Below are 20,596 nucleotides of genomic sequence, written 5' to 3'. Positions count from 1 at the left end.
AAAATGCCAAAACAGAAAGGGATGCGGGGGTGGGGGGGGGGGGGGGGGGGGGGGGAATGGGAGAATACTCTGCCACCTAAAGGGGTTAACAGGTAAGTGTCTTAAATGATGTGACTCTAAATATGCAGGGATATTATTAAGATCATTCCTGGTTTAATCAAGAGCTTCACATGAACATGAACGCATGGTGCAGGATGTAGATATACATGTATGTATGCTAAGCACATGGGAAAAGACCACTTTAATGTACACTATTTCTGTACAAGGCTCTTGGTGATACCTTGAAACTTGGGCAACAAGCAGAAATGTTTTCTGTTTTTTATAACCATTTTGAAGAGGACTAGCTGGTGTTATCATATCATAATAAAGTGCATATAAATTATTTGCTGAAAAGAGAAGCAACTCCTAGAAATATGTCATTTGTCCAACAGTTGCCCACATTTTTGGAAATTGAAAAAAAAAAAGTTCCACAAGGGACACATGGCAATTATGCATGTTGTTGGTGTATAATTCTGCCATGTTCATACAATGCATTTTTATAAGGATTATTCAAATTAAGATTGCACTTGGTTGGCCTGCATGCCCCCCCCCCCCCCCCAAGCTTTGGACACACCCCTCCTTTTATTTTAATTCTCCTTCTTCCCCAAAACAGTATAAAAGGCACAGTTCAACACAAAACCAAGCAGTTTTTTCAACCCAATGCCATAATTGTTACAATGAAATTCTCCTCATCTACTTGATAATATTTGTCTTGCCTCAACTGGTAAATGTTTTTTATCTTTTTGCCCCACCCCAAGTACCACCTAAATTAGTAAAATTCAGAATCTGTCAGTGTCAATCAATGGGATAACTGTGATACATTGATGTAGCAGCCACAGGTGACACAGAATCATGATTTTTCCGCCAAGATGTCCCTTCTAGAATGTGGGAGGATGCAGCAGCGATATGCTTTAAGTCAAGGACAGGAGACCAAGAAAACCATTCCAAGGCCTCCACTTTACAAAACCAGTTTTAATAACCTGTCTTGATAAGAAACCAGGTTGCACATTTCATTTTATTTACAGGATTATGATGACATTGCTGATACTCTCTCAAGGTGAGGACAATACTGTTTAATTTACTTTTTCTACATTTCTCTCAAGCTGAAATGTGTGAAAAAAAGAAGCTACATTTTTTTATATCTCTCAATTAAAAGATGAATGCTATGACACATTTTCAATTTTTTTTTTTAAATTGTGTACAGTAATTATTTTATACAGTACACTGCTTTTAACTGAACTACAAGTATTTCAGGTCAAAGTTTGTTTAGAGAAATGACCTTTCAGTTTATATTTGCCAAACTAAATTACAGCAGTTTGAATGACACAAAAATAAAACATACACTCATTTTCCTATTCAACATTCTGAGAAACTAATCATACATTGCAAAAATAATTCCCCCTAGACGGAACAAAGTGGCATTATTTATAGATTTGAGGAGTACTCTAATATTCTGGGTTATCTTGGATTTACACTTACAATCAGCCTAATTCTGGTAGTAAACAAGTTGCAGATAAATATAGGTCCACGCATCAGATACTCCGTGAGTAAAGCAGCTGTGACCAGGTTATAATATAGCATAATGCTGCACTGGGAAACTCATAATGAGTGGATAACAGCTGCAATTTTTGTCAATAAATTGTAACAAAACTGTAAAATAATTCAGTAAACAAGTATTGTATGGATTAGGGATCAGAGGAGCTTTTTGATAACCCAATTGGCAATGTATGTACAATAAAATTCAAATAACGTGATAAATCAATAGAAAATAGAAGTTGCATGAGGTAGTGTCAACTCAATTAGCTGTGCAGTAAATATGGGAATATGTTTTTAAAACAAGGACATCTGTACCAGAATCCATATCCTGGTAACCTTTTTTAATGTAAATTTTCATTTTCAATTTGACAATGACTATAACCTAACGATAAATCAGTATTCTATAACTACGTTACTAAAACTTGACAATTATTGATTCCTGCAAAATAGCTGAAATTTTACTCCCCCCCCCCCCCTACACAGTCACACCAGCCCCTTAAAACTACATTTGACCAAATATCTGTATTTGATCTTTTATCTACAATTAAGCCCAGGGCATTTTATATCCCTAGAAGTCAGCCCTCCTACAACCAATATGAACACTGAACCTGGCAGCACGTTTATAGGCCAAACTTTATTACCCTTAGTTTCTGCACTGGAAACTGGCCTTTCTCTACATATGTCAGTATGAAAGTTACTGCCAAAGCTCTGAATCTCGGGGTGAGATTAAAAATTCAGGTCAATAGTTTGCAAGCACTTAACTGGGAAATGTGTCACAGCGGGTTCAGAATTGATCAAACATTGGTGCTTCTAAGGCGTGTTTACAATCAAGCCGAGTCAGCCCTATTCATTTCATTATCTCATGTCTCATCTACCATTGCTGCCAATATCTGATTAATTATTCAATTCAGTTTTAAAACAACAGAAATATATTAAATGTCTTTCCACTGAGAGATTAATTTGGCTAAGATTTTTTTAATAAGAAAACTTGCACAAACTCAATGCATCACTTAAACAGTATAGCATATTAAGGGGCCCACACACGGCGAGCATTTGGCGCGCGCCACTTGCGCTGCGCCGTTTTCTCATCGTGTGCTGGGGTATTTTGGTGAGATTTTTGCCTCACGCGCGGCTGAGCAAAATTTCTCACGTGTTTGATTTTTTTGGTCTCTTGAGGCAAATGTCTCAGCGTGTGCGGGGTGCAAGCGCCAATTGCTCACGTCATGCTAACAATGCGCATGTGCCAGTAGCCGGAAACAAACAAAAATGGCAGCCCCCAGCGAAGTCAACAAAAATGTACACAGTTATAGTTAGTCTGATTGATTAACGTGGTCACCATTATCCGTTACTATCAGAAAAAACAACAATATGTAATCAGGGCCGTAGCCTCCGGGGGGGGGGGGCAGGGGGGGCACCTGCCCCCCCTGGGATTTGAGGTGCAGAAAAAAAAATAATCGCAATTTCTGACTTCTGATTGAGCAATAAATAACAGTTAAAATGCACCAGAATGCAGTATTATACATACAGTTTTTAAAAATTTTCCACACCGTGGGAGGGGGACACCCCCTCCCCCTCGGGGGCTTCACCCCCTCGTGTCCGCTTACTGCCCCCCCTGGCATTTTGCTCAGGCTACGGCCCTGGTAATGTTTCCTTAAACACATGATCCCACAGTTCACAGTGCGTCTGCTAGGGGCAGGCCGGGAGGCACCTCTGCTTAGCAAAGAGCGCAGCATTTGCGGGGAGCTGAGGAGCCCGAGCATCTTGCTCAGCGCAAGTGGCGCGCGCCAATTGCTTACCGTGTGCGGGGTGCTTTACGGCTCCTGGAACCTGACAGCAATTTACATGTAGCTTGAATCCCCAGGGAGTTTTGTCGTTCCAGATGTATCGATCTCAATTTGTGGGTACCCAGTCTTAAATTGTCATGGATATCATACTTAAAATATATACCCATGGCATAAGGGGTAATAACACAGAAAAACAGCCAACACCAAATAATGTGTTTTACGTAATTTCATGATTTATTTTCCAATTCTGTAACAGCTAGGAAATGAAATCATTCTGATTTTTCATCTTCTAAGCAAACTGCTTACAACCAATCAGAAAAAAAATAATTTTCAAGTTTTCTTAATCTTCCAACAATAACAAATTTATGCAATAATCGCTCCAATGATATCCATCATCTAAACACAACTTTATCTAAATGTTGGCATGGATACACATTTATTTAAAGTTACTTTAGCTACTGAAAAAATATGAAAAAATACAAAATTGATGCACAAAGCCAATTCATTATAACACAGTATATTGCACATTTAAATGACACAATGAGTAACTTTTAAATTCCTTTGAGTAAAACTTCAAAATATAAAACAGTATCAATACCATAACACATGCGAGGCTAATTGAACTAATTCAAATAAATAATATATTAGTATACATTCAGTTACTGTCTACATGTACAAGCCATTGAGAAATCAATTATGCACACTAATGTTTAACTAACTAGCCAGAGAAAATGCTGTGAAGCCAGTGAAATTAACAGAAATGGTTAATATAATTGTTCTACAACCAGCTCTTTACGTGGTTCATTTTCAGACTTAAACAGAAATAACTGCCATGATTTTATTTTTGCACGGTCACTAGACTCATATACTTGGGCCTGGGTCTGGCTTCAAGCAGTATTATTCAGCAGGTTCATATTGCATTCACTTCACCTATTGTCTAATACTGTATGGAAGGGAGCATTGATAGCAGAATGAAGAGCCATGTAAGAAACCATGTGACTATGTCATGTGACTAACCATGTGACAGGCCATGTGACCAAGTCGTGATCCTTAGTTCCATCTCAGTGGTCTTGGGTTGCGATCTGCATCTCAAACATGTCTAGAAGTCTCTTGATTTCCTTGCTGAGGTTTTGTTAAGGCAAACAACACTTGAAAAATTACTATCGTGTTATTTCCAAACATAAAAAGAATTAAGATATGAACCCACCCAAAAGCAAGACAATGAAAGGGAAACAAACTCATGATGTCAAATAAATAAATGAATAAATATACAAAAAATATAAATAAGCAACTCAAATATGTAAAGAAATACAACATCAACAAACTTTTGAAAGGATTTGTGAAAATATGCATGATATTCGATGAAGAGATTACACAAGTGACATTATTTCTGAAGGAAATCTTAGAAACCATAAAAAAACAGGTCTTGTCATGTATGGTTACATATAACCTATTTACCGACTTGTGCAGGAAATTAAGAAACCTACGCGTAAACTACATCTAGATTAAGAGAGCCGTTATGGAAAGAGTTTTTCTCTCACTCTAGAGAATACTGTTTTTATTTTAGTGAAAGATGTTATCGAAGAATTTTACATGCATGTTGGATAGTTTGAAGACTTTGATCAAGTATGTGAATCTCTTCTACAGCAAAAACAACATAATAATCTAATCTACTTCTGACTTCCGGAACATCTGTTTCTTAAAGAAGTCATATCTTAGTGAAGTAGCTAACACAGAAAGAGGAAAAAGATTTTGAGTCAAAGCAAATATTCAAGCATCTTAATCTTTAGCAGCAAGTAATCTACCAAACAACAATTAGGTTATCATCTTATTACTCAGAAGCTCATTTTCCTTACACTATTTACTGCCACATAAAAAAAGGTAAATTTTTCATGGGGCAAAAAAAAAAAACCCAGAAAGAAACAGGTCTTTTTTTTTTTTACCAGATAACAGCTACTCTGGGTTTTCTCACACCTAAAACAATTGGGACAGGGTATGATGGTAAACACAATCAAAACTTACAGTTGGAACACAGTCACATCTAACACAATATATGAACAGCATGGTTGAAAACACAATCTGCTGTAGCTCCACATAGACTAAGTCACATCTAACACATTCAACTGTGAACATGACACTTGGTAATATAGAAACAGAAACATTATGATTAAAAGTTATCAAATTTGAAAGCAAAAGGATACATCTGTTCATGAATATCATAAATGGGTTTAACTGACTTGCTGAGCTCTTCACACTTTGCCATCAGTGCATACATGGACTGAAAAAATACAGGGTGAAATTTTTAATAGAAAAATTATAAAAATAAACATTGATGGCAATCAGTAGTTAGCTTCAAGCTCAATGCCAAATCCCCTTTAACAGTGGCATTATTGAAATCATTCTACACATTAAAAAAAAAAACACACACACACACACACACACACAACACGCATTCTGCTAGATCCAACTTAGGGATATTTATACTTTTAAGTCCACTTTCTCAGCATTGGAAATGAACAGCAAACTGGTTTAAACAACATCAAAAGATAATAGGTTTTTTAATCTAGAAGAAACAATCCTAACATGCTTGCTATTTTAATTTGTATTTTAATAAAGTACCTTAATACTTCCATCTACAGCATCACATGTGTTGTCTATGGCTTCCTTATAAGTGTCAACACAACCTACTGTGATAGCAGACATCTGGGAAAAGAGAGTGATGATGATAAGAACAGTGCTTATAATCTACTGCATATACAGGACTCCTGTGTCATATACCTTGGAAGAATCCACCCAGAAAGTCCATTGATACAACTGGTTAAAACAGGATAAAAGCCGAATGTTTTTTTTTCTAGATACTAGTGTTACCACATATTTTACAAGACTTATGGAGATGCCGATAGTCATTTCTCACAGGTTGAAAATAATGCTGTTCTGCCAAGGCAAATGTTATGGTAAGATCCACTGTATAACCACACTTACCCTTTCCATACTTGTTTTCAGTTTCTTCAACATTTGATCCAAATTGTCTGAAATGTGGGTGGCTTGAATCTCAATGTCTCTCAACACATGGGGATCAATAGGAGGGACATCTGCATTACTCCGTCTTCTGTGGATAGGTGTCGCTGCTGTAGACCATGTTGAGGAGGACGTGACTGAAGAATTGCTGGACAAACTGTAGTTACTGCTGGAGGTAGTTTTTAGACTAGATGCTTGGCTGTCTTTTCTCTCCCTTACACCTCCTAAATCACCTAAAATAATTTGCATTTTCTGGTTAAATACTTATGCACCAAAAACTAGCATGGTTAAGAACTTTCAGGCTATAGTACTCTGACAATTAATACAATTAAAGCATACAACTGCTGGTGTATGATTTACATACATGTATATACAGATCAACCCACTTTATTATAGGATCACATGATTCTGCACATACAATTCTATTTCTAAGACAGTTACTATTTATGGGTATTCCACCTCTTCTCCTGGCCAAACATACACTCACACATGCACACACCCCAACTGATAACACCATGCCATACCATCTTTGCTACAAGGGCTGCTCAGCTTTATTTTCTGCTGCAAGTCATCGGCAACAAATGCCACCAGCTCCCCTTCTTTCATCACAGTCCCCTGACTCTGCAGTGGTGTCTTGGCCAGCTCATCCAGTACATCCACTGCATCTTCTGTCTCTGATGTGTACTTCATCCGCTGTATTCTCTCATAATGCTGTAGGGGTTTAGGCAATGTCAGATCATTAGGTCTGCTGCTGCTGCTTCTTGGGGAATCATCATCATCATCTCCGTCATCAGCTGGGTCCTCAACCAGAGTTCTATCTGGCGAGTCAGAGCTCGATGACCTTGACCCAGAATTAGAAGTCCTTGACCCTGACCCAGATTTTGAGGGCACCGTGTCATCATAACTGTCAGCTGACCTATGGTCAGTTTTGGCACTCTTGGAATGTTTTTGTGATGGGTGTTCAGTATTTTTCTGTGACACAGAAGCAGATGCCTCTGCTGTTGATGACGGTTTCTTCGTTGTTGCTGACAGGGAGGAGTCTTCTGTTTCACCTTCCTCCCCCACAAACCCAGTCTCTGCCAGTCTCATATACGCTATATTCTTACGAAATGGTTCCTGATCTGTCCCCTCATTGTCACTACTCAGAAGATCCCTACTGGATTCCACCGAAGAGGTCATATCGGCACTTAAACCTTGGATATGTTTCGTATACTCCAGCACCTTCCTGGCCGTGTCTGCGTTCGTGTACTGTCCGACAAAACTTGGCAGTCCAGACGCTGTTGTCCCCGTTGAACCTCCAGCTCGAATGAGAGGTCTGTCTTCATCCTCATTTTCTGTTATGTCACTTTCGAACGAAGTGAAGAGAGCGGCAGAAACAGGAAGAGAGAGCCCTTGGGAGTCCATCTGCGCCAAATCGTCTGCTTTGCTATCGCCTATTATTTTTGAGTCAGTTTTCTCCATTATGTAAGGTAGACAGCGTTTGATACGCTGTTATTCCTTTATGCTATAGAACCAACTTCACTACAATACCTTACATTGATCCCCGTCAATCTAGCGTAGAACAACATGAAGCATTCACTTTAATTCCGAGTTGGACAATAAAAATTTTCTTTTCACGGAAGCTGCCATCTTTGATCATGCGCTCTACGCAGCGGAGTAATTCTGTTGATGCAACTTTCAATTTTCGCACAAAGCAAAAGTAGGGAACTTTTTTCAAAAATACATATCTTCAATCATTATTCTATTCGAAAATATAGACCTGGATCTGTTTAAAGAGCTATATTAACTATTTTGAAACATAGCACTATCTTGACCCAATTCTATACGCACAAATTTGACCTAATTTTGCACATGTTAAGACAACACCATGTGGACGTGTAAATGTGTACGTTATATTTGATCGGTAAGTTCATATCGTTATCACTGCCTGAAAAAGACATACAATGCTCTCTTGTTTAAAAAGATGATCCGAGGGTAGAACATAGCTATGATTTTATGTACCAGACGATCCATTACTCGATTGCCTGAGCTGGTATTTTAAACTTCGTAATCTCCCCCCCCCCCCCCCCTCCATTGCATGTGCTGTACAGTGCGTAGACTGGTACGTAGTATTCGCATTTGCCGACGGTATTGGTAAAGGTCAAATAAATTGCTTCACTTACCTTCTGTTGTAGACATTCGGGCCCATTAAAATAACAGCTTAAACAACATGGTTTATTAATGAAACTGATTAAATGTAAATATTATGAACGATATTTGTGTGTAATTTATAGAGGACTTTGATATGGAAACACAGTGCATAGCAATGCCCTCTGCAAATGAACACACCCCTTGTGACTGTTATCATTGTGATATATATAGCGCCCTCTGTTGAAGAAATATTTGAGGCCCTTTTCTCTTTGGCACTCTCGATCGCCCCCCCCCCCCCTCCCCCAATTTGTATCGGGTTAAAAAAATAAAATGCATGATAAAAACTTTTGCACCAAACTGATAGAAACAAGTGCCAGAAGGTTTGGTAGAGGGGAAAAGGAGGGAGCGATATTTTGAAATGCCCCACATATAAAAACTGATAGAGATACATGTGTAACAATAGCAGATGTGGTGATAGTATTAATAGAAAGATAGATAATGGGCCTGTTCATTGTTATTTTGGACAATCTCAGTAATTTTTTAAGAAGTGATTTTTTAAGCTGTAGCTATGACAATTTTACTTAATTTAAAAATGATTAAGAAAGTTAAAGAAATAAAATATATTTGGTAGGTCACAGTCCCCCGCCTAGGAAAAAAACTGTTTGCAAATATTTTTAGACTTATTTTGTAATGTCAGTTGGTTGAGGAAAAAGTGGGCAACAGTGTCCAGTTAATACATTTGTCCACATTTACACATTCAGAATTGATTGACCTTGTCATTTGCAATGTCAGTTCTTACTATACAGTAGAAAATCTTTAAAAAATTGTATTGAGTTCATGTTTTAGAAATAGTGATGCCAATGAAATTCAAAAATCTTTATTTGATTCAAAAATTATTTTTTTGAAATTATTATTATTTTTTTTTTTGAATATAAATAAGGTCTATATACACTTGTTTCACTATTTTTAGAAAACCATGGGTCGAAGTAGACAGAAGAAAAAGAAGGCACCTGAGGCAGTGGCCCCATTAGCACACAATACAAGGTCACATGGCAAACCATCCAGTCAAGAAACTGCCCCAAGAAAGTCTTCAGAAATGGAGATTGTAACTGTAGACTTTAAAAGCAGGTTATTGTCTAAATTAGGCCCTCCGAAAAAGGAACGGGGTGGCAAACGAAAAATGGCGTTAGACAATCACAGCTCAGGTGATGACAGTAAAAGTAAGTCTGCAAAGAAGGATGTCAGTTTATTAAGTCCTGCACCTAAGGAATCAAATGAGCCTAAAGGCAGGAAAGGAGCAGAATCAGAGAACTTGGATACTTTAACAATGCCAAAGAGCAAGAGAGACAAATGGCTCAATCTTCCTTTAATTTCACCTGACAGATTTACTTCACCAAAAAGATCAAGAGGCAGAGACAGAAAAAGTGAAATTTCTGTTGGTGGTACTTTAGACACAGAAAAGAGGAAAGGAGATGAAGGCATAAGAACAGCTGATGAAGTTGACATTGGTACTCATGGTAAAATAGATGAAATTGGGGATGGGGAAAAAGAAGAACCACTTGCATATAATGTAAAAGGAGTGCACCAAGAAAGGTACTACAGTAGTCTGTTTTAAGTCTAAGAACTGTTGTAAGTCTTAAGAACGTATTGTGTATTTTACTAATTTAGGTATTGGTATATTACACTTTTCACAGATCTGATCAAACTAGCATCATTATCTACCTTCATTGTTACTTTGCTTTTATGCTTCTGTTCTATGATTTTTTAAAATCACTTTTTATTTTAATTTTTATAATATATATGTCTTTCAGCATATTTTACCTGAAGGATCCCAACTCTGTACTGATTACCTTGAACCATCCCCAGGAATTCTGTTTCAAGGGAAAGTGTGAAATTTCTGTGGTTGTTGGAGAAGTCATGGTGCTTGGGTTCAAGATAAGGCCTGGTGCTGCCCCCTATAGGATGTACTCTCCCGACAGCAGTAGCCTCTTGTTGGTCAAAACTTCAGGGGACAGAGAAAATATAGACGTAATTAACAAGACAAGCATAGGAGTTTACAAGGACTCTGATGCTCTTAAAAAAAGGACAGCAGCTGTAAAGAATTTTTTAAAAAACGAGGACAGTGAAATTCTTACAGGAGTTCTACATGAAATGACTCAGCAAAGTGTGGTGCTTCATTTCAAGCAACTAGATAGCCTGTGTTGCGATTATGTCTCCAGTATAAGTCCATTTCAGAATCTTTTCTCCCCTATGCCACAGAGCACAACTTCAGATATCAACCTTGACATTGGTGTTCAGATCATTCATGACAGACCACCAGCTGTCCTTGAGATAACTGAGAACTATGAGTATGTGTCTGAGATGTGGTGTAGTGCAATAGAGGGATGTCATGATCCAGGCCCAGTGGTGGTCCTCTGTGGAGGAAAGAACATGGGGAAGTCGACACTTGGACGTTATCTGGTCAACACTGCTTTAAACTGGTATGTTATATTTAATTTGAAGTCTGAACCAATTTCTAGTCTAACAAGACTTGGTATACTGTTGCTTTTCAATGACATATCAGCCTTAAACTGTTGTTTATTTTTACAGGGAATCTTTTAACTTACTTTCTTCATTTCCGTTTAGTTGCAGAGAAGTCTGTTACTTGGAATGTGATATTGGACAGTCAGAATTCTCCCTGCAGGGCTGTGTGACACTGAACTCTGTAACTGAACCATTGCTAGGGCCACCATTCACACACCAGCAAGAACCTGCATGGTAGGTTTCTGTTGTTGAATCTAAGAAACTGTATTGTTAAAGAAATATTTAATTTTATCAGATGAATCTTTATAAATCTTTATTATCTTCAGTTTTAGTTGGGTAAGAGCTTAGGATTATTCTACCAAGATATAAGAAACTGATGAATCAATTTAGCTTATTGTCAAAGCATATGGCAAAAATTGGTAGTGCTCTTATGAGCTCAGAGTTCATATCTTGCCATTAAAATGGTGGAAAATGCATACATTAAATAGAATTTACTTATTAAGTCAGAAAAGTGAGATAATTTTATTCCACTGTTTTGGTCACATATTCCTTTATTTTCTTTTTATTAAAAGATCCTCTAACTGTTTTAGCTCCACATTTGTTGGATGTGCCTCTCCTGCTGAAGATCCCAGCCATTATGTGAACTGTGTCAAGTATGTCTTTAAAAAGTACAAGTCTCAGTTTTCTACTACACCACTGATTGTGAATACTATGGGATGGAATAAAGGTATTCAGCAGCAACACACTCTGTGCCTAAAACTTTTAGCTTACTGAATTGTTTGGGCTGACCCAGTTTTAGGTTTACTGGCATTTGGCCCTAGCCCAGTGCTTATGCCACAGACTTGTGTTTATGCAACAGACTAGTAAGAAATAATACCCCTCAGATCCTTCAATTAACCTTTCAAATTTCTGTGAAAACTTTAGTTGAAAAAGGTTTTATTCCCCCTGGATCAGTCTTAATGGCAGATAAAAATCCAGCTGTAGTTCTACCATGATGTTGTTTGGACAAGCCATACCAACATTGTAGGCACCTAAAGGTGAAGATATAATCTAAGCTATGAGAAGAAGTGTTCATTATTGTTCCTATCAGTGTTTGCCTCTTAGGAAAATTAGTTACTGGACCGAAAGTCCAGCCATCTTGAAAAGTAGCTGGACTGAATGTCTGCCGGGTGGGAAAACTTCTCAGCTTGCTCTGAAAGTTGTCAGCCCCGGGCAGACGGTCAAGCCTTAATTTCTGACACTGGTTCCTATCTTCAGGTCTGGGACTAAACCTGTTGGTAGATGTGCTGAGGACTGTACAACCAAACTTTGTTGTTCAGCTGGACTCTGCCAAGACACAGTCGAAGAATCTCTCCCCAATAACACCCAATTTTATGCAGACGACACAAGGCTGGACTGATATGGAGGCAGGAGTGAGTAGGCAATAGTGACAGTGTGACTTGTTATGAGTGGAAATATCCTGTCCTTAAAAAACTACATCAGATTCTCTATTGTTTGTCAGTTTAACTTTTCTTTTCAAAGGTATTTCTAATTTTTAAGGGGATTGTTTGGGTGGTAATTGTCATTGGGTGGTGGTGGAAAGATGTCCACTGTCCAAATGACAAAGATGGGGGGGAGGTGTTGATACCACTTCCATTACAAAAAATAGTTCAATGCAAATACGTATTTTTGATATATATAGTTATAATTTTAACATCAGACTCGGACGCTCTGACATACAGAGGGTTTCTCTATTGGCTGTATGATAGAGCGGTGTATAAAATAGTAATAAATATAGTAGTAATAAATTTTGATTTATTTATGTAGTAATTAATATAATTTCAAAATTTTGAGTACCAGATTCTGTTTTTGTTTCAAAAATTGCCATGTTTTTATTTTATTTCAGACACTACCAGATGAGGAAGTAGATGATAGACTGGCTGATTACAGCCATAAACTGACCATAATAGAATCTGCTAATGAAACTCAACTTGAGTATGCCCAATCAGCATATTTTCTTTGATGTTGAAACATATTCTTTTTGACTTTAAAGTATCTTATAAAGTATATGTAAAGATCTAAAGCATCTGATGTAAATGATTCAATTTTAATGAGCATTTTTCTGATTTTGTATTCACCTCCTGATTTTCTTTCCAATAGATGATAAATGTTTCTTGCATATATTTTTTAAACACACAGTCAAGAAATTTAATTAAATTTTTGCTTAATAATATGATCAAACAGTCACTGTGTGGCATTAGATTTGTATTTAATTTACATACCTAACTTCAAGTGACAGACCTGTTTCAGTATTTTCAAGTTTTGTAAAAATTTTTAACATATTTCAGGCGCAAGGGTCGTTACAGTGCCCCAGACACAAGAGCTATGGCCACCATAGCATACTTGAGTAGACTGCAACTGCCATCTAGTGAGCATTTTGTACCAATTAACGCCCACCAGCCATTCATGGTGTCATGGTGCAGTGTGGCAGTACATGTCAGTGGCAGTATGGTCCCACCCTCACAAGTCATGTATGCCTTGAATGGCTCTCTGGTGGCCTTGTGTATAGTAGACAAGACCCATGTAAGTTTCTCATGTCAACAGCCTTAAGACCTTTTCACGCAGGGAGTTTTATCAAACTGTCCCACCTCAAGCGATCTGTTTTGAGAGATCATACCATGTAATTACACTGTGATGGGGTTCACAGGATTGCTTACTACATGCTGTTTGTGTGGAAACTCTGCCTGGAGCATTATGCACTATTTAGCACAGTAAGAATATAGCAGCAAAGTGAAAACCATTGGAGCTCCATAAGTGATTCTCTAACATCATATCAATCTCTCAAGACAGAATGCTGAATATGGAACATTAAGACAGAGTGCTCGATCAGAAGGGTCTTCAGATTATACAAAATTTCAAATTTCCATACATGGCTACTTGTCATTTCTTTAGCTTTGCAGCATTTGATTGAAGGTTACCACACCAATCACGAAAGTTAGATGGTCTAATATTTATGTCACCTGCTGTTTTACAAATTCCTTGTAGAAAGTGTTTTTTGAAGTAGCGTAAGAGTCTGTATTGAAGTCATCACATGTAATTCTATCCTTACCACACAAAATATTTTTTTTTTCTTTTGTATATTAGATGACAAAACAGACGCCACTGATAGCAGTGTAATTGGTATCTTATTCAAAAATTATATTTGTAGATGCTGCCACCTAGTGACCCAGAACTTCCAAGGTTCCTCACCTCTACTCCTGTATGTCCATGTCTCGGGTTTGGTAAGTAATGGCTAAGGCCTCTATCAATTTCTTTTTTATAGCTTATCTATAGTTATTTTTTCGACCTATTTATTATTTTTATTTTTATGCAGTTTTCATTTCTATGTTTTTGACTTTATTAGGCTCCAGGTAAGAGAAAAACTTCTTTCTTTTTGGGACTCTTTTGCTGATAAGAGAGACAATTAAGACATTGGATGTTATTCTGTCAGAAAACGAGCCAAAAAAACCTTTAAGAAAAATGATGTAAATATCAGACATGATGCTTTTCATGTGACATTTGAATTTGTTTCTTAATCAAATTTTTGTTTTTAAAAGGGATTATTAGAGGCATAGATCCTGTGAAGAAAGTTTTCTACATTATCACTCCCTTGTCGTCTGCCATGTTGGAGAAAGTCAACTGTCTGGTGAAGGGATCTCTGGATATTCCACACCAGATGTTGTTGAAACAGGTAGGTCTTGTTAAATCATTTCTGATGAAGAAATATCTTTATTCAGACTATCTTTACCAATTTTAGGCATTGGAAAAAGTAAAAGGTATATTCGTAAAACAAAATTTTGCAGTAGTAAAATTCTTGTCAGAGAGAGCACAAGTTAGGTAAATAGCTTATTCAGTTTACCTGTATAAAGTATAGACATTGGAATATAAAGAAGACATATTTGTAGAAATTTAATTTAGTAAATCTCTTTTTAGAGAGAGAACAAGTTGAAGTAAAAAGAAAATCAGTATAAAAAGCAAATCTTAGAAAAGTATCATTACTGATTGTAAGTCTGTCACAAGAAGTAAAATTTAGAGAAAGAGGTAATAAGAATAAGAGAAAAAAATCATGGGTTATTGTTTGCAATTGAACAGTTCCTCAGTGTTACACCTCTGCAGTCCATTTTGAAGCACAGACAAAAGGTATTTTTCTAGTCTTGATGTTTTCTTGCCATGTTTCAGAAGTGTCCAGGTCCTCTGCCCTATGTAGACTCCCCCAGGGATGGGGTCGGGACTGGCAGTGTAAAACCCAGACAGTACCTTCAGAGGAAGAAATATTCCAAATCTTTGCTGGATAATTTGTGATCCCATGGTAAACACATTTGGAAACAAAATGGGACTTTTTATTGGAACTTCATCTTCATGTGGAAGATAAATATTTAGCATCAATTTTGGTTTTGAATCATAACAGTAATATTTTTTATTAGGCTTTTCTTTTAAAAGATTTTGAATAATGCCATGCAATTTTTTTAAATTGAAAATAGAACCAGGTTTCTGAAAGGACCTGCATCTTTGTTTTGATGTTTATTTTTTTTTTAGCAGGCTTTTCAATTTTTCAGTTTTTCTTTAAGTTTTCATTTTTAAGTCATTTGATCAGTCATTCAAGAAAAGGCGTTTGCAAAGTGGAAATGAAAAATGTTCTTAGATTCATGTCTCACCTAACACAGTGAAGAAACAATGTGTTGAGTGTTTAGCACAGCAGCTTCCCCTTCAAAAATGTTACTCTACTGCCTAGTAGAAGGGATTCTATACACAAGTATGTGCTTTTGCACAGTGGGTTTGGAACTATATTGAAATGAATAAATATTCTTATTTTGCATTTATGTAGAAATCGCAAGCTGACCCCAAATTATTTATAATAAAAAAAATCATTCCAAATTTGCTATTTCTTTTTAACATTTTGTAGTTACATTAGAATATACTAACAGCTATCTATAGCCAAGGCTACTTTTTAGCTAAGGCTATTTTGCTGGTATTTTGACATATGGACTAGAAAAGTAAATAGGAAGTATGCTGTGTAGATTTACATGTTTTTGATTTTGTATTTGGCATGTAACAACTTTGTTTTCACTAAAGGCGTGATCAGACATCTTTGACAAATGTTCACTCCAGTCTTAATTTGATTCCCATTTCCTTCTAGTCATTCCCTGTTTTTACTTCACATTTCATTTCCCCATTGCATTTGAACATTCACAATTCATTTAAGTGTGGATTCACACTCAAAAAATAAAATGTTCTCAAAAAAGTTCCATTTCAAGATCGTGACAATAAGGCACTTGGTAGATGGGAATTAGGCTACTTGTGTCAATGATTCGTAACTATTTGGTGATGGCTTGACGCTGAGCTGGTGCTTTTAGCCTGTGATCAAATGATTACCAATATTTCACTCATGATGTCAAAAGAATGATGTCAGAACTGGTCTCATTTTTCTTGTGGGAATTTGCCCTTAACATAGGAGAGGTTGCTGATGTCTTCAATTGCAGGATCAGCACTTACAAATTGACAATGACATTGCTCTTGAATAAATTGATTGTGGCACTGCTGAGGATAAATTCTGTAATTGAGAAAGGAAGTGCTAGCAGGAGTTCAGAGGCACCAAATGGTGTTTTCTTTTTCCCCTCCCTTTTTATGATAAAGGAGTGTGTTTTAGGTGGAGACTGAATTACGACATTGTGTCCTTAGACATGTAATGTTAATGTGTTTATTTTACAGTCTGAAAAAAAAAATGCTTCCAGCACTCTAGTTCTCCATTATAAATTTGAGTATGCTTCTCAAATTGGCCCATTTCATGCAATATTATATACACAAACACAGTGCTAAATCTGTATGAGGGAGGTTTGGGAGCTTGTCATCTCTAGTCCAACTCATTTTTGAATAAATTCACCTAAAATATACAATTTGAATGATGTCAACAAAAATTAAACGTCTTATGCTGAATTCTGAAACATTTGGTATTATTAGTACCACCAGCGTGTACGCTGGCAGTACTCATGGTTTTAGTCCCGACCCGTCTCGTACAGCTCCGCCGGCTCCTGCGGCTCCGCAGTCGGGTGCCGGAAACAAGTCACCGTTACCGCTTCTCCTCCTAGACCGCAAAGACCTGTGTCCCCATCTCTTGGATTTAGGTCACATATAATCTCAACTTGAACATCCTGGTTTTTTTGTCTCTGTCGGTGCACTGGCCTGGGCGTGACGCTTGTTGAAATGCACCCTTGTCAAAATTTTTGAAAATTCAATGCTAAATATCTCCCAAACCAAAGGAATTATGGGAAAAATTACTACAGAAGTCTGACCAAAAGTCATATGTGGAGATTCCAAATATGCCCTTGGATTTGACTTTTGACCTTTTTTTCAAGGTCAAACAAGCCAAAATTTTCTAAAAATGGGAATTTTCTGTAAAAAAAATATTTGTTTGTGCTAATTTTTGGAAACTACGCAGCCCTAAGCTATCCTGTTATAGTGAGGGATAACCATTGGGGACTCCTTTCATCTTTGGGAGTTTGGGGTCAATCGGTGCATTTTCACGGGAGAAGCAGCCATTAGATACCAAAACTGAGAACTTGCTCTGAATCTGGAATGGTAAATGCCAGAGACCTCTTTTTTATTGCATTTTGTAGACCTTGTCAAGTGCAATACTGGAGGTGGTGTCCATTTTTTTGTTTTTGATATGGTTTAGGCGTTGCCCTATATCAAAAATTACAACATCGCAATATTCAGTGGGAATGTGAAATACTCCAAAATTAGCAGAGATACGCCCATAGTTACTATTGAACTTGAATAGGAAGTCATATACTGGTAATCTAACTGTGACCTTGAAATTGACCTTTGACCTACTTTTCATGATGAACTGCACTTTGCAAGTTTTCTGATCTTTATATCTCCAAAACTAGCAAAGACATGCCCATAGTTACTATTGAACTTGAATAGGAAGTCATATACTGGCAATCTAAATATGATCCTGAAATTGACCTTTGACCTACTTTTCACCATGAACTGAACTTTGCAAATTTTCCAACCCTTATATCTCCAAAACTGGCAGAGATACACCGATAGTTACTGTTGAACTTTAATAGGAAGTCATATACTGGCAGTCTTATTGTGACCTTGGAATTGACCTTTGACCTACTTTTCACCATGAACTGAACTTTGCAAATTTTCTATCCCTTATATCTCGAAAACTGGCAGAGATAAGTCCAAAGTTACTATTGAACTTGAATAGGAAGTCATATACTGGTAATCTTACTGTGACCTTGAAATTGACCTTTGACCTACTATTTATGATGATCTGCACTTTGCATGGTTCCTGGCCTTCATATCTCCAAAATTGGCAAAGAAATGCCCATAGCTACTATTGAACTTTTATAGGAAGTCATATACTATGACCTTGAAATTGACCTTTGACCTACTTTTTCACCACAAACTGAACTCTGCATATTCTCTTGCCCCTCATATCTTCAAAACTGGCAGAGATCTGCCCACTGTTGTCCCTAGGTTTTCTCTTTTGACAGCAAATTTGCAATACTGATAATGCATTTCAAGGAAAACCAATAGGCCTATTGTCTAGAAAATCACAGGAGTGTTCAGTGTTAGGAAAATACAGCTCAATTTGAACATCTGCTTTATTTGAACAGTTATGTTTGTTCGATGTTTTTTTTTTTTTTTTTTTTTTTTTTTTTTTTTTTTTTTTTTTTTTTTTGCATATTTTGAGAACTCTTGTTTATTGCATTTTATAGAGCTTGTCAAGCACAAGACTGGTGGTGGTGTTCATTTTTTGGGGGTGGGGTTTCCATGAGAATGCGCTTACTCCAGCTGGTGGTACAATATCCAGAGGCGGTATCGCCTCTCTGATCCTCTAGTTAATAGAAGCTATTTGAGGTGAACTACCTTATGAGGATCTTATACCTGACAGTTGTTGTTGCAAATACATCCTAATTACTGTCAAGTATGATGAAACACTCTGCCAGATTCCTAGAGCATTCAATATTGAACCTAATACATCTGAAAATATTGTAAATTGGTTTAACCCCCACCTCTCTCTGTCTGATACCATGCTGCTTCACACAAACTACACCTGTTCCCTGTGGTGGGTCACCTGACATGGTCCTCTTCCCTGTGGAGCTCTATCTGACACACCTGTTTTAATGGATGGATGGGTTTCATGGTTTTCTGCAACTCCACCTTGGGTTTCAGAGCAATAGTGCCAGTCTCTTCAAGAAAATATATATAGTTTTTTTTCAAGGTTGCTACAGAAGGGGAGTGAAGATCCATTACAATAACTACAAAGGGGTATTCTCATGTTGATTGTTTTAGGCTTCGTTCACATGCAATGTCTATTTTCTAATTTCTATTTTCTATTTGCGCTATCTTATGATCACGGTCTGTGCCCTGAATATCCCGCCGCGTAATTACTGGCAGCGCGAGCCAGTTACTTATAGTAACTTATAGTAACTGGCTCGCGCTGCCAGTAATTACGCCGCGGGATATTCAGGCCACAGACCGTGATCGTAAGACATACCGCAAATAGAAAATAGAATTTAGAAAATAGACATTGCATGTGAACGAAGCCTAAATGTTTGAGATACTTGAAGTGATTCTGTATTTACAAAGTGGAAGAGAATTTAGGGAATGATAAATGGTGGATAAAGTCCAAAAAGTGTTAATGTACTTACATGAATGTTATGCATGGTCTTCACAGTATGCAATATTCTGCTATGTTAAGAATTACAACAAAAAGGGTTACGTAAGCAATACATTGAAGATGAATTGAATTGTATTATGTACCTTAGGGCATCTAATTTTGTTAATACTGGATCATAAGTGACATTTTATAATAACTGTGAGGGCTGTTGAAGACAGTGTAATTCATTTATTGCTTTTTTATCTAACATCTTTGAGGATTTTTGAAAGGGTATTATGTATACTAACTGGCTACTGGTACACACTGTATCACTAAAGAATACCACTCAATCTGAAAAGGGGCCAAGTAATCAATTATTAGAAATGTTCAGTGGGTCTTGATCTCAGACTCCTTATTTTGTATATTTTTAGCTATAACTTTTAACTTTGCAGCAGTGCAAGGAAGATCTGTATGGCCTGGGAAAATTGTGATTTGTCACCCATTTTGGTTTCAAGTTACCAAACTGACACATACCTTATTTAAAGAAATCACCCTTTTGTTTACATGTGGCTGGTTTTTATGCACAGCAAGGAACAGAGTGTGTTTGTGTTACAACTTGTAGAAAAAGAAGTGGTAGGATCTAAGTGATACATGAATGTGGCCATATTATTTCAGCGAATCATATCTTAGAAACTTTTGTGTGAGTTAGGGCAGATATTCCAAACCTATAATTGACACCTAATGCAATTTAAAAAGTCTACTCACGTTTTTAGAGTCTCGGATCTGTATGTTTATGTGTAATGTAAAAACAGTCCAAATTGATTTAATTTCTTGGGTCATAATTGCAACTGCTTCTCTCAGCACAGAGAATGTCTAGACTGCTTAGTGAGGGTTCATTACACAGACCAGACTCTGTGTGTGTGGGCCATGGTGA

At 37.1% G+C, this 20,596-nt stretch overlaps 2 protein-coding genes across 2 annotated transcripts; one reads left to right on the top strand and one right to left on the bottom strand.

Moving 5' to 3' along the window:
• Positions 1 to 3,570: 3,570 nt before the first annotated feature.
• On the bottom strand, positions 3,571 to 8,051 carry LOC106178370 (uncharacterized). Its single transcript, XM_087015426.1, has 5 exons — positions 6,902 to 8,051; positions 6,342 to 6,610; positions 5,979 to 6,062; positions 5,561 to 5,637; positions 3,571 to 4,481 (listed from the first exon to the last, which is right to left on the bottom strand). Exons 1-5 carry the CDS (start codon positions 7,836 to 7,838, stop codon positions 4,421 to 4,423), a joined length of 1,428 nt encoding a protein of 475 aa, XP_086871552.1. The 5' UTR covers positions 7,839 to 8,051; the 3' UTR covers positions 3,571 to 4,420.
• A 71-nt stretch (positions 8,052 to 8,122) lies between these two features.
• On the top strand, positions 8,123 to 16,145 carry LOC106178368 (polynucleotide 5'-hydroxyl-kinase NOL9). Its single transcript, XM_013561517.2, has 11 exons — positions 8,123 to 8,280; positions 9,478 to 10,100; positions 10,319 to 10,987; positions 11,133 to 11,264; positions 11,621 to 11,757; positions 12,288 to 12,442; positions 12,916 to 13,004; positions 13,358 to 13,592; positions 14,218 to 14,290; positions 14,606 to 14,739; positions 15,228 to 16,145. The coding sequence occupies exons 2-11, from the start codon at positions 9,484 to 9,486 to the stop codon at positions 15,348 to 15,350; spliced, it is 2,364 nt and encodes a 787-aa protein (XP_013416971.2). The 5' UTR covers positions 8,123 to 8,280; positions 9,478 to 9,483; the 3' UTR covers positions 15,351 to 16,145.
• Positions 16,146 to 20,596: the final 4,451 nt, after the last annotated feature.

Source organism: Lingula anatina, chromosome 6 (genome assembly GCF_051362555.1).
Source record: "Lingula anatina isolate TDL-2025a chromosome 6, LinAna3.0, whole genome shotgun sequence".
NCBI lineage: Eukaryota > Metazoa > Brachiopoda > Lingulata > Lingulida > Lingulidae > Lingula > Lingula anatina.
Note: the sequence above shows the minus strand (reverse complement) of the source record. Positions and strands in the feature narration are given on the sequence as shown.

Coding starts and splice junctions, on each gene's coding strand:
- LOC106178368 (XM_013561517.2), top strand. CDS start 9,484: ATGGGTCGAAGTAGACAGAAGAAAAAGAAGGCACCTGAGGCAGTGGCC. Junction 10,101..10,318: donor AAAGGAGTGCACCAAGAAAG/GTACTACAGTAG, acceptor TATGTCTTTCAG/CATATTTTACCTGAAGGATC. Junction 13,005..13,357: donor GCTAATGAAACTCAACTTGA/GTATGCCCAATC, acceptor AACATATTTCAG/GCGCAAGGGTCGTTACAGTG.
- LOC106178370 (XM_087015426.1), bottom strand. CDS start 7,838: ATGGAGAAAACTGACTCAAAAATAATAGGCGATAGCAAAGCAGACGAT. Junction 6,611..6,901: donor CAGCCCTTGTAGCAAAGATG/GTATGGCATGGT, acceptor AAATTATTTTAG/GTGATTTAGGAGGTGTAAGG. Junction 4,482..5,560: donor TATGATATTCATGAACAGAT/GTATCCTTTTGC, acceptor ACAAAACCTCAG/CAAGGAAATCAAGAGACTTC.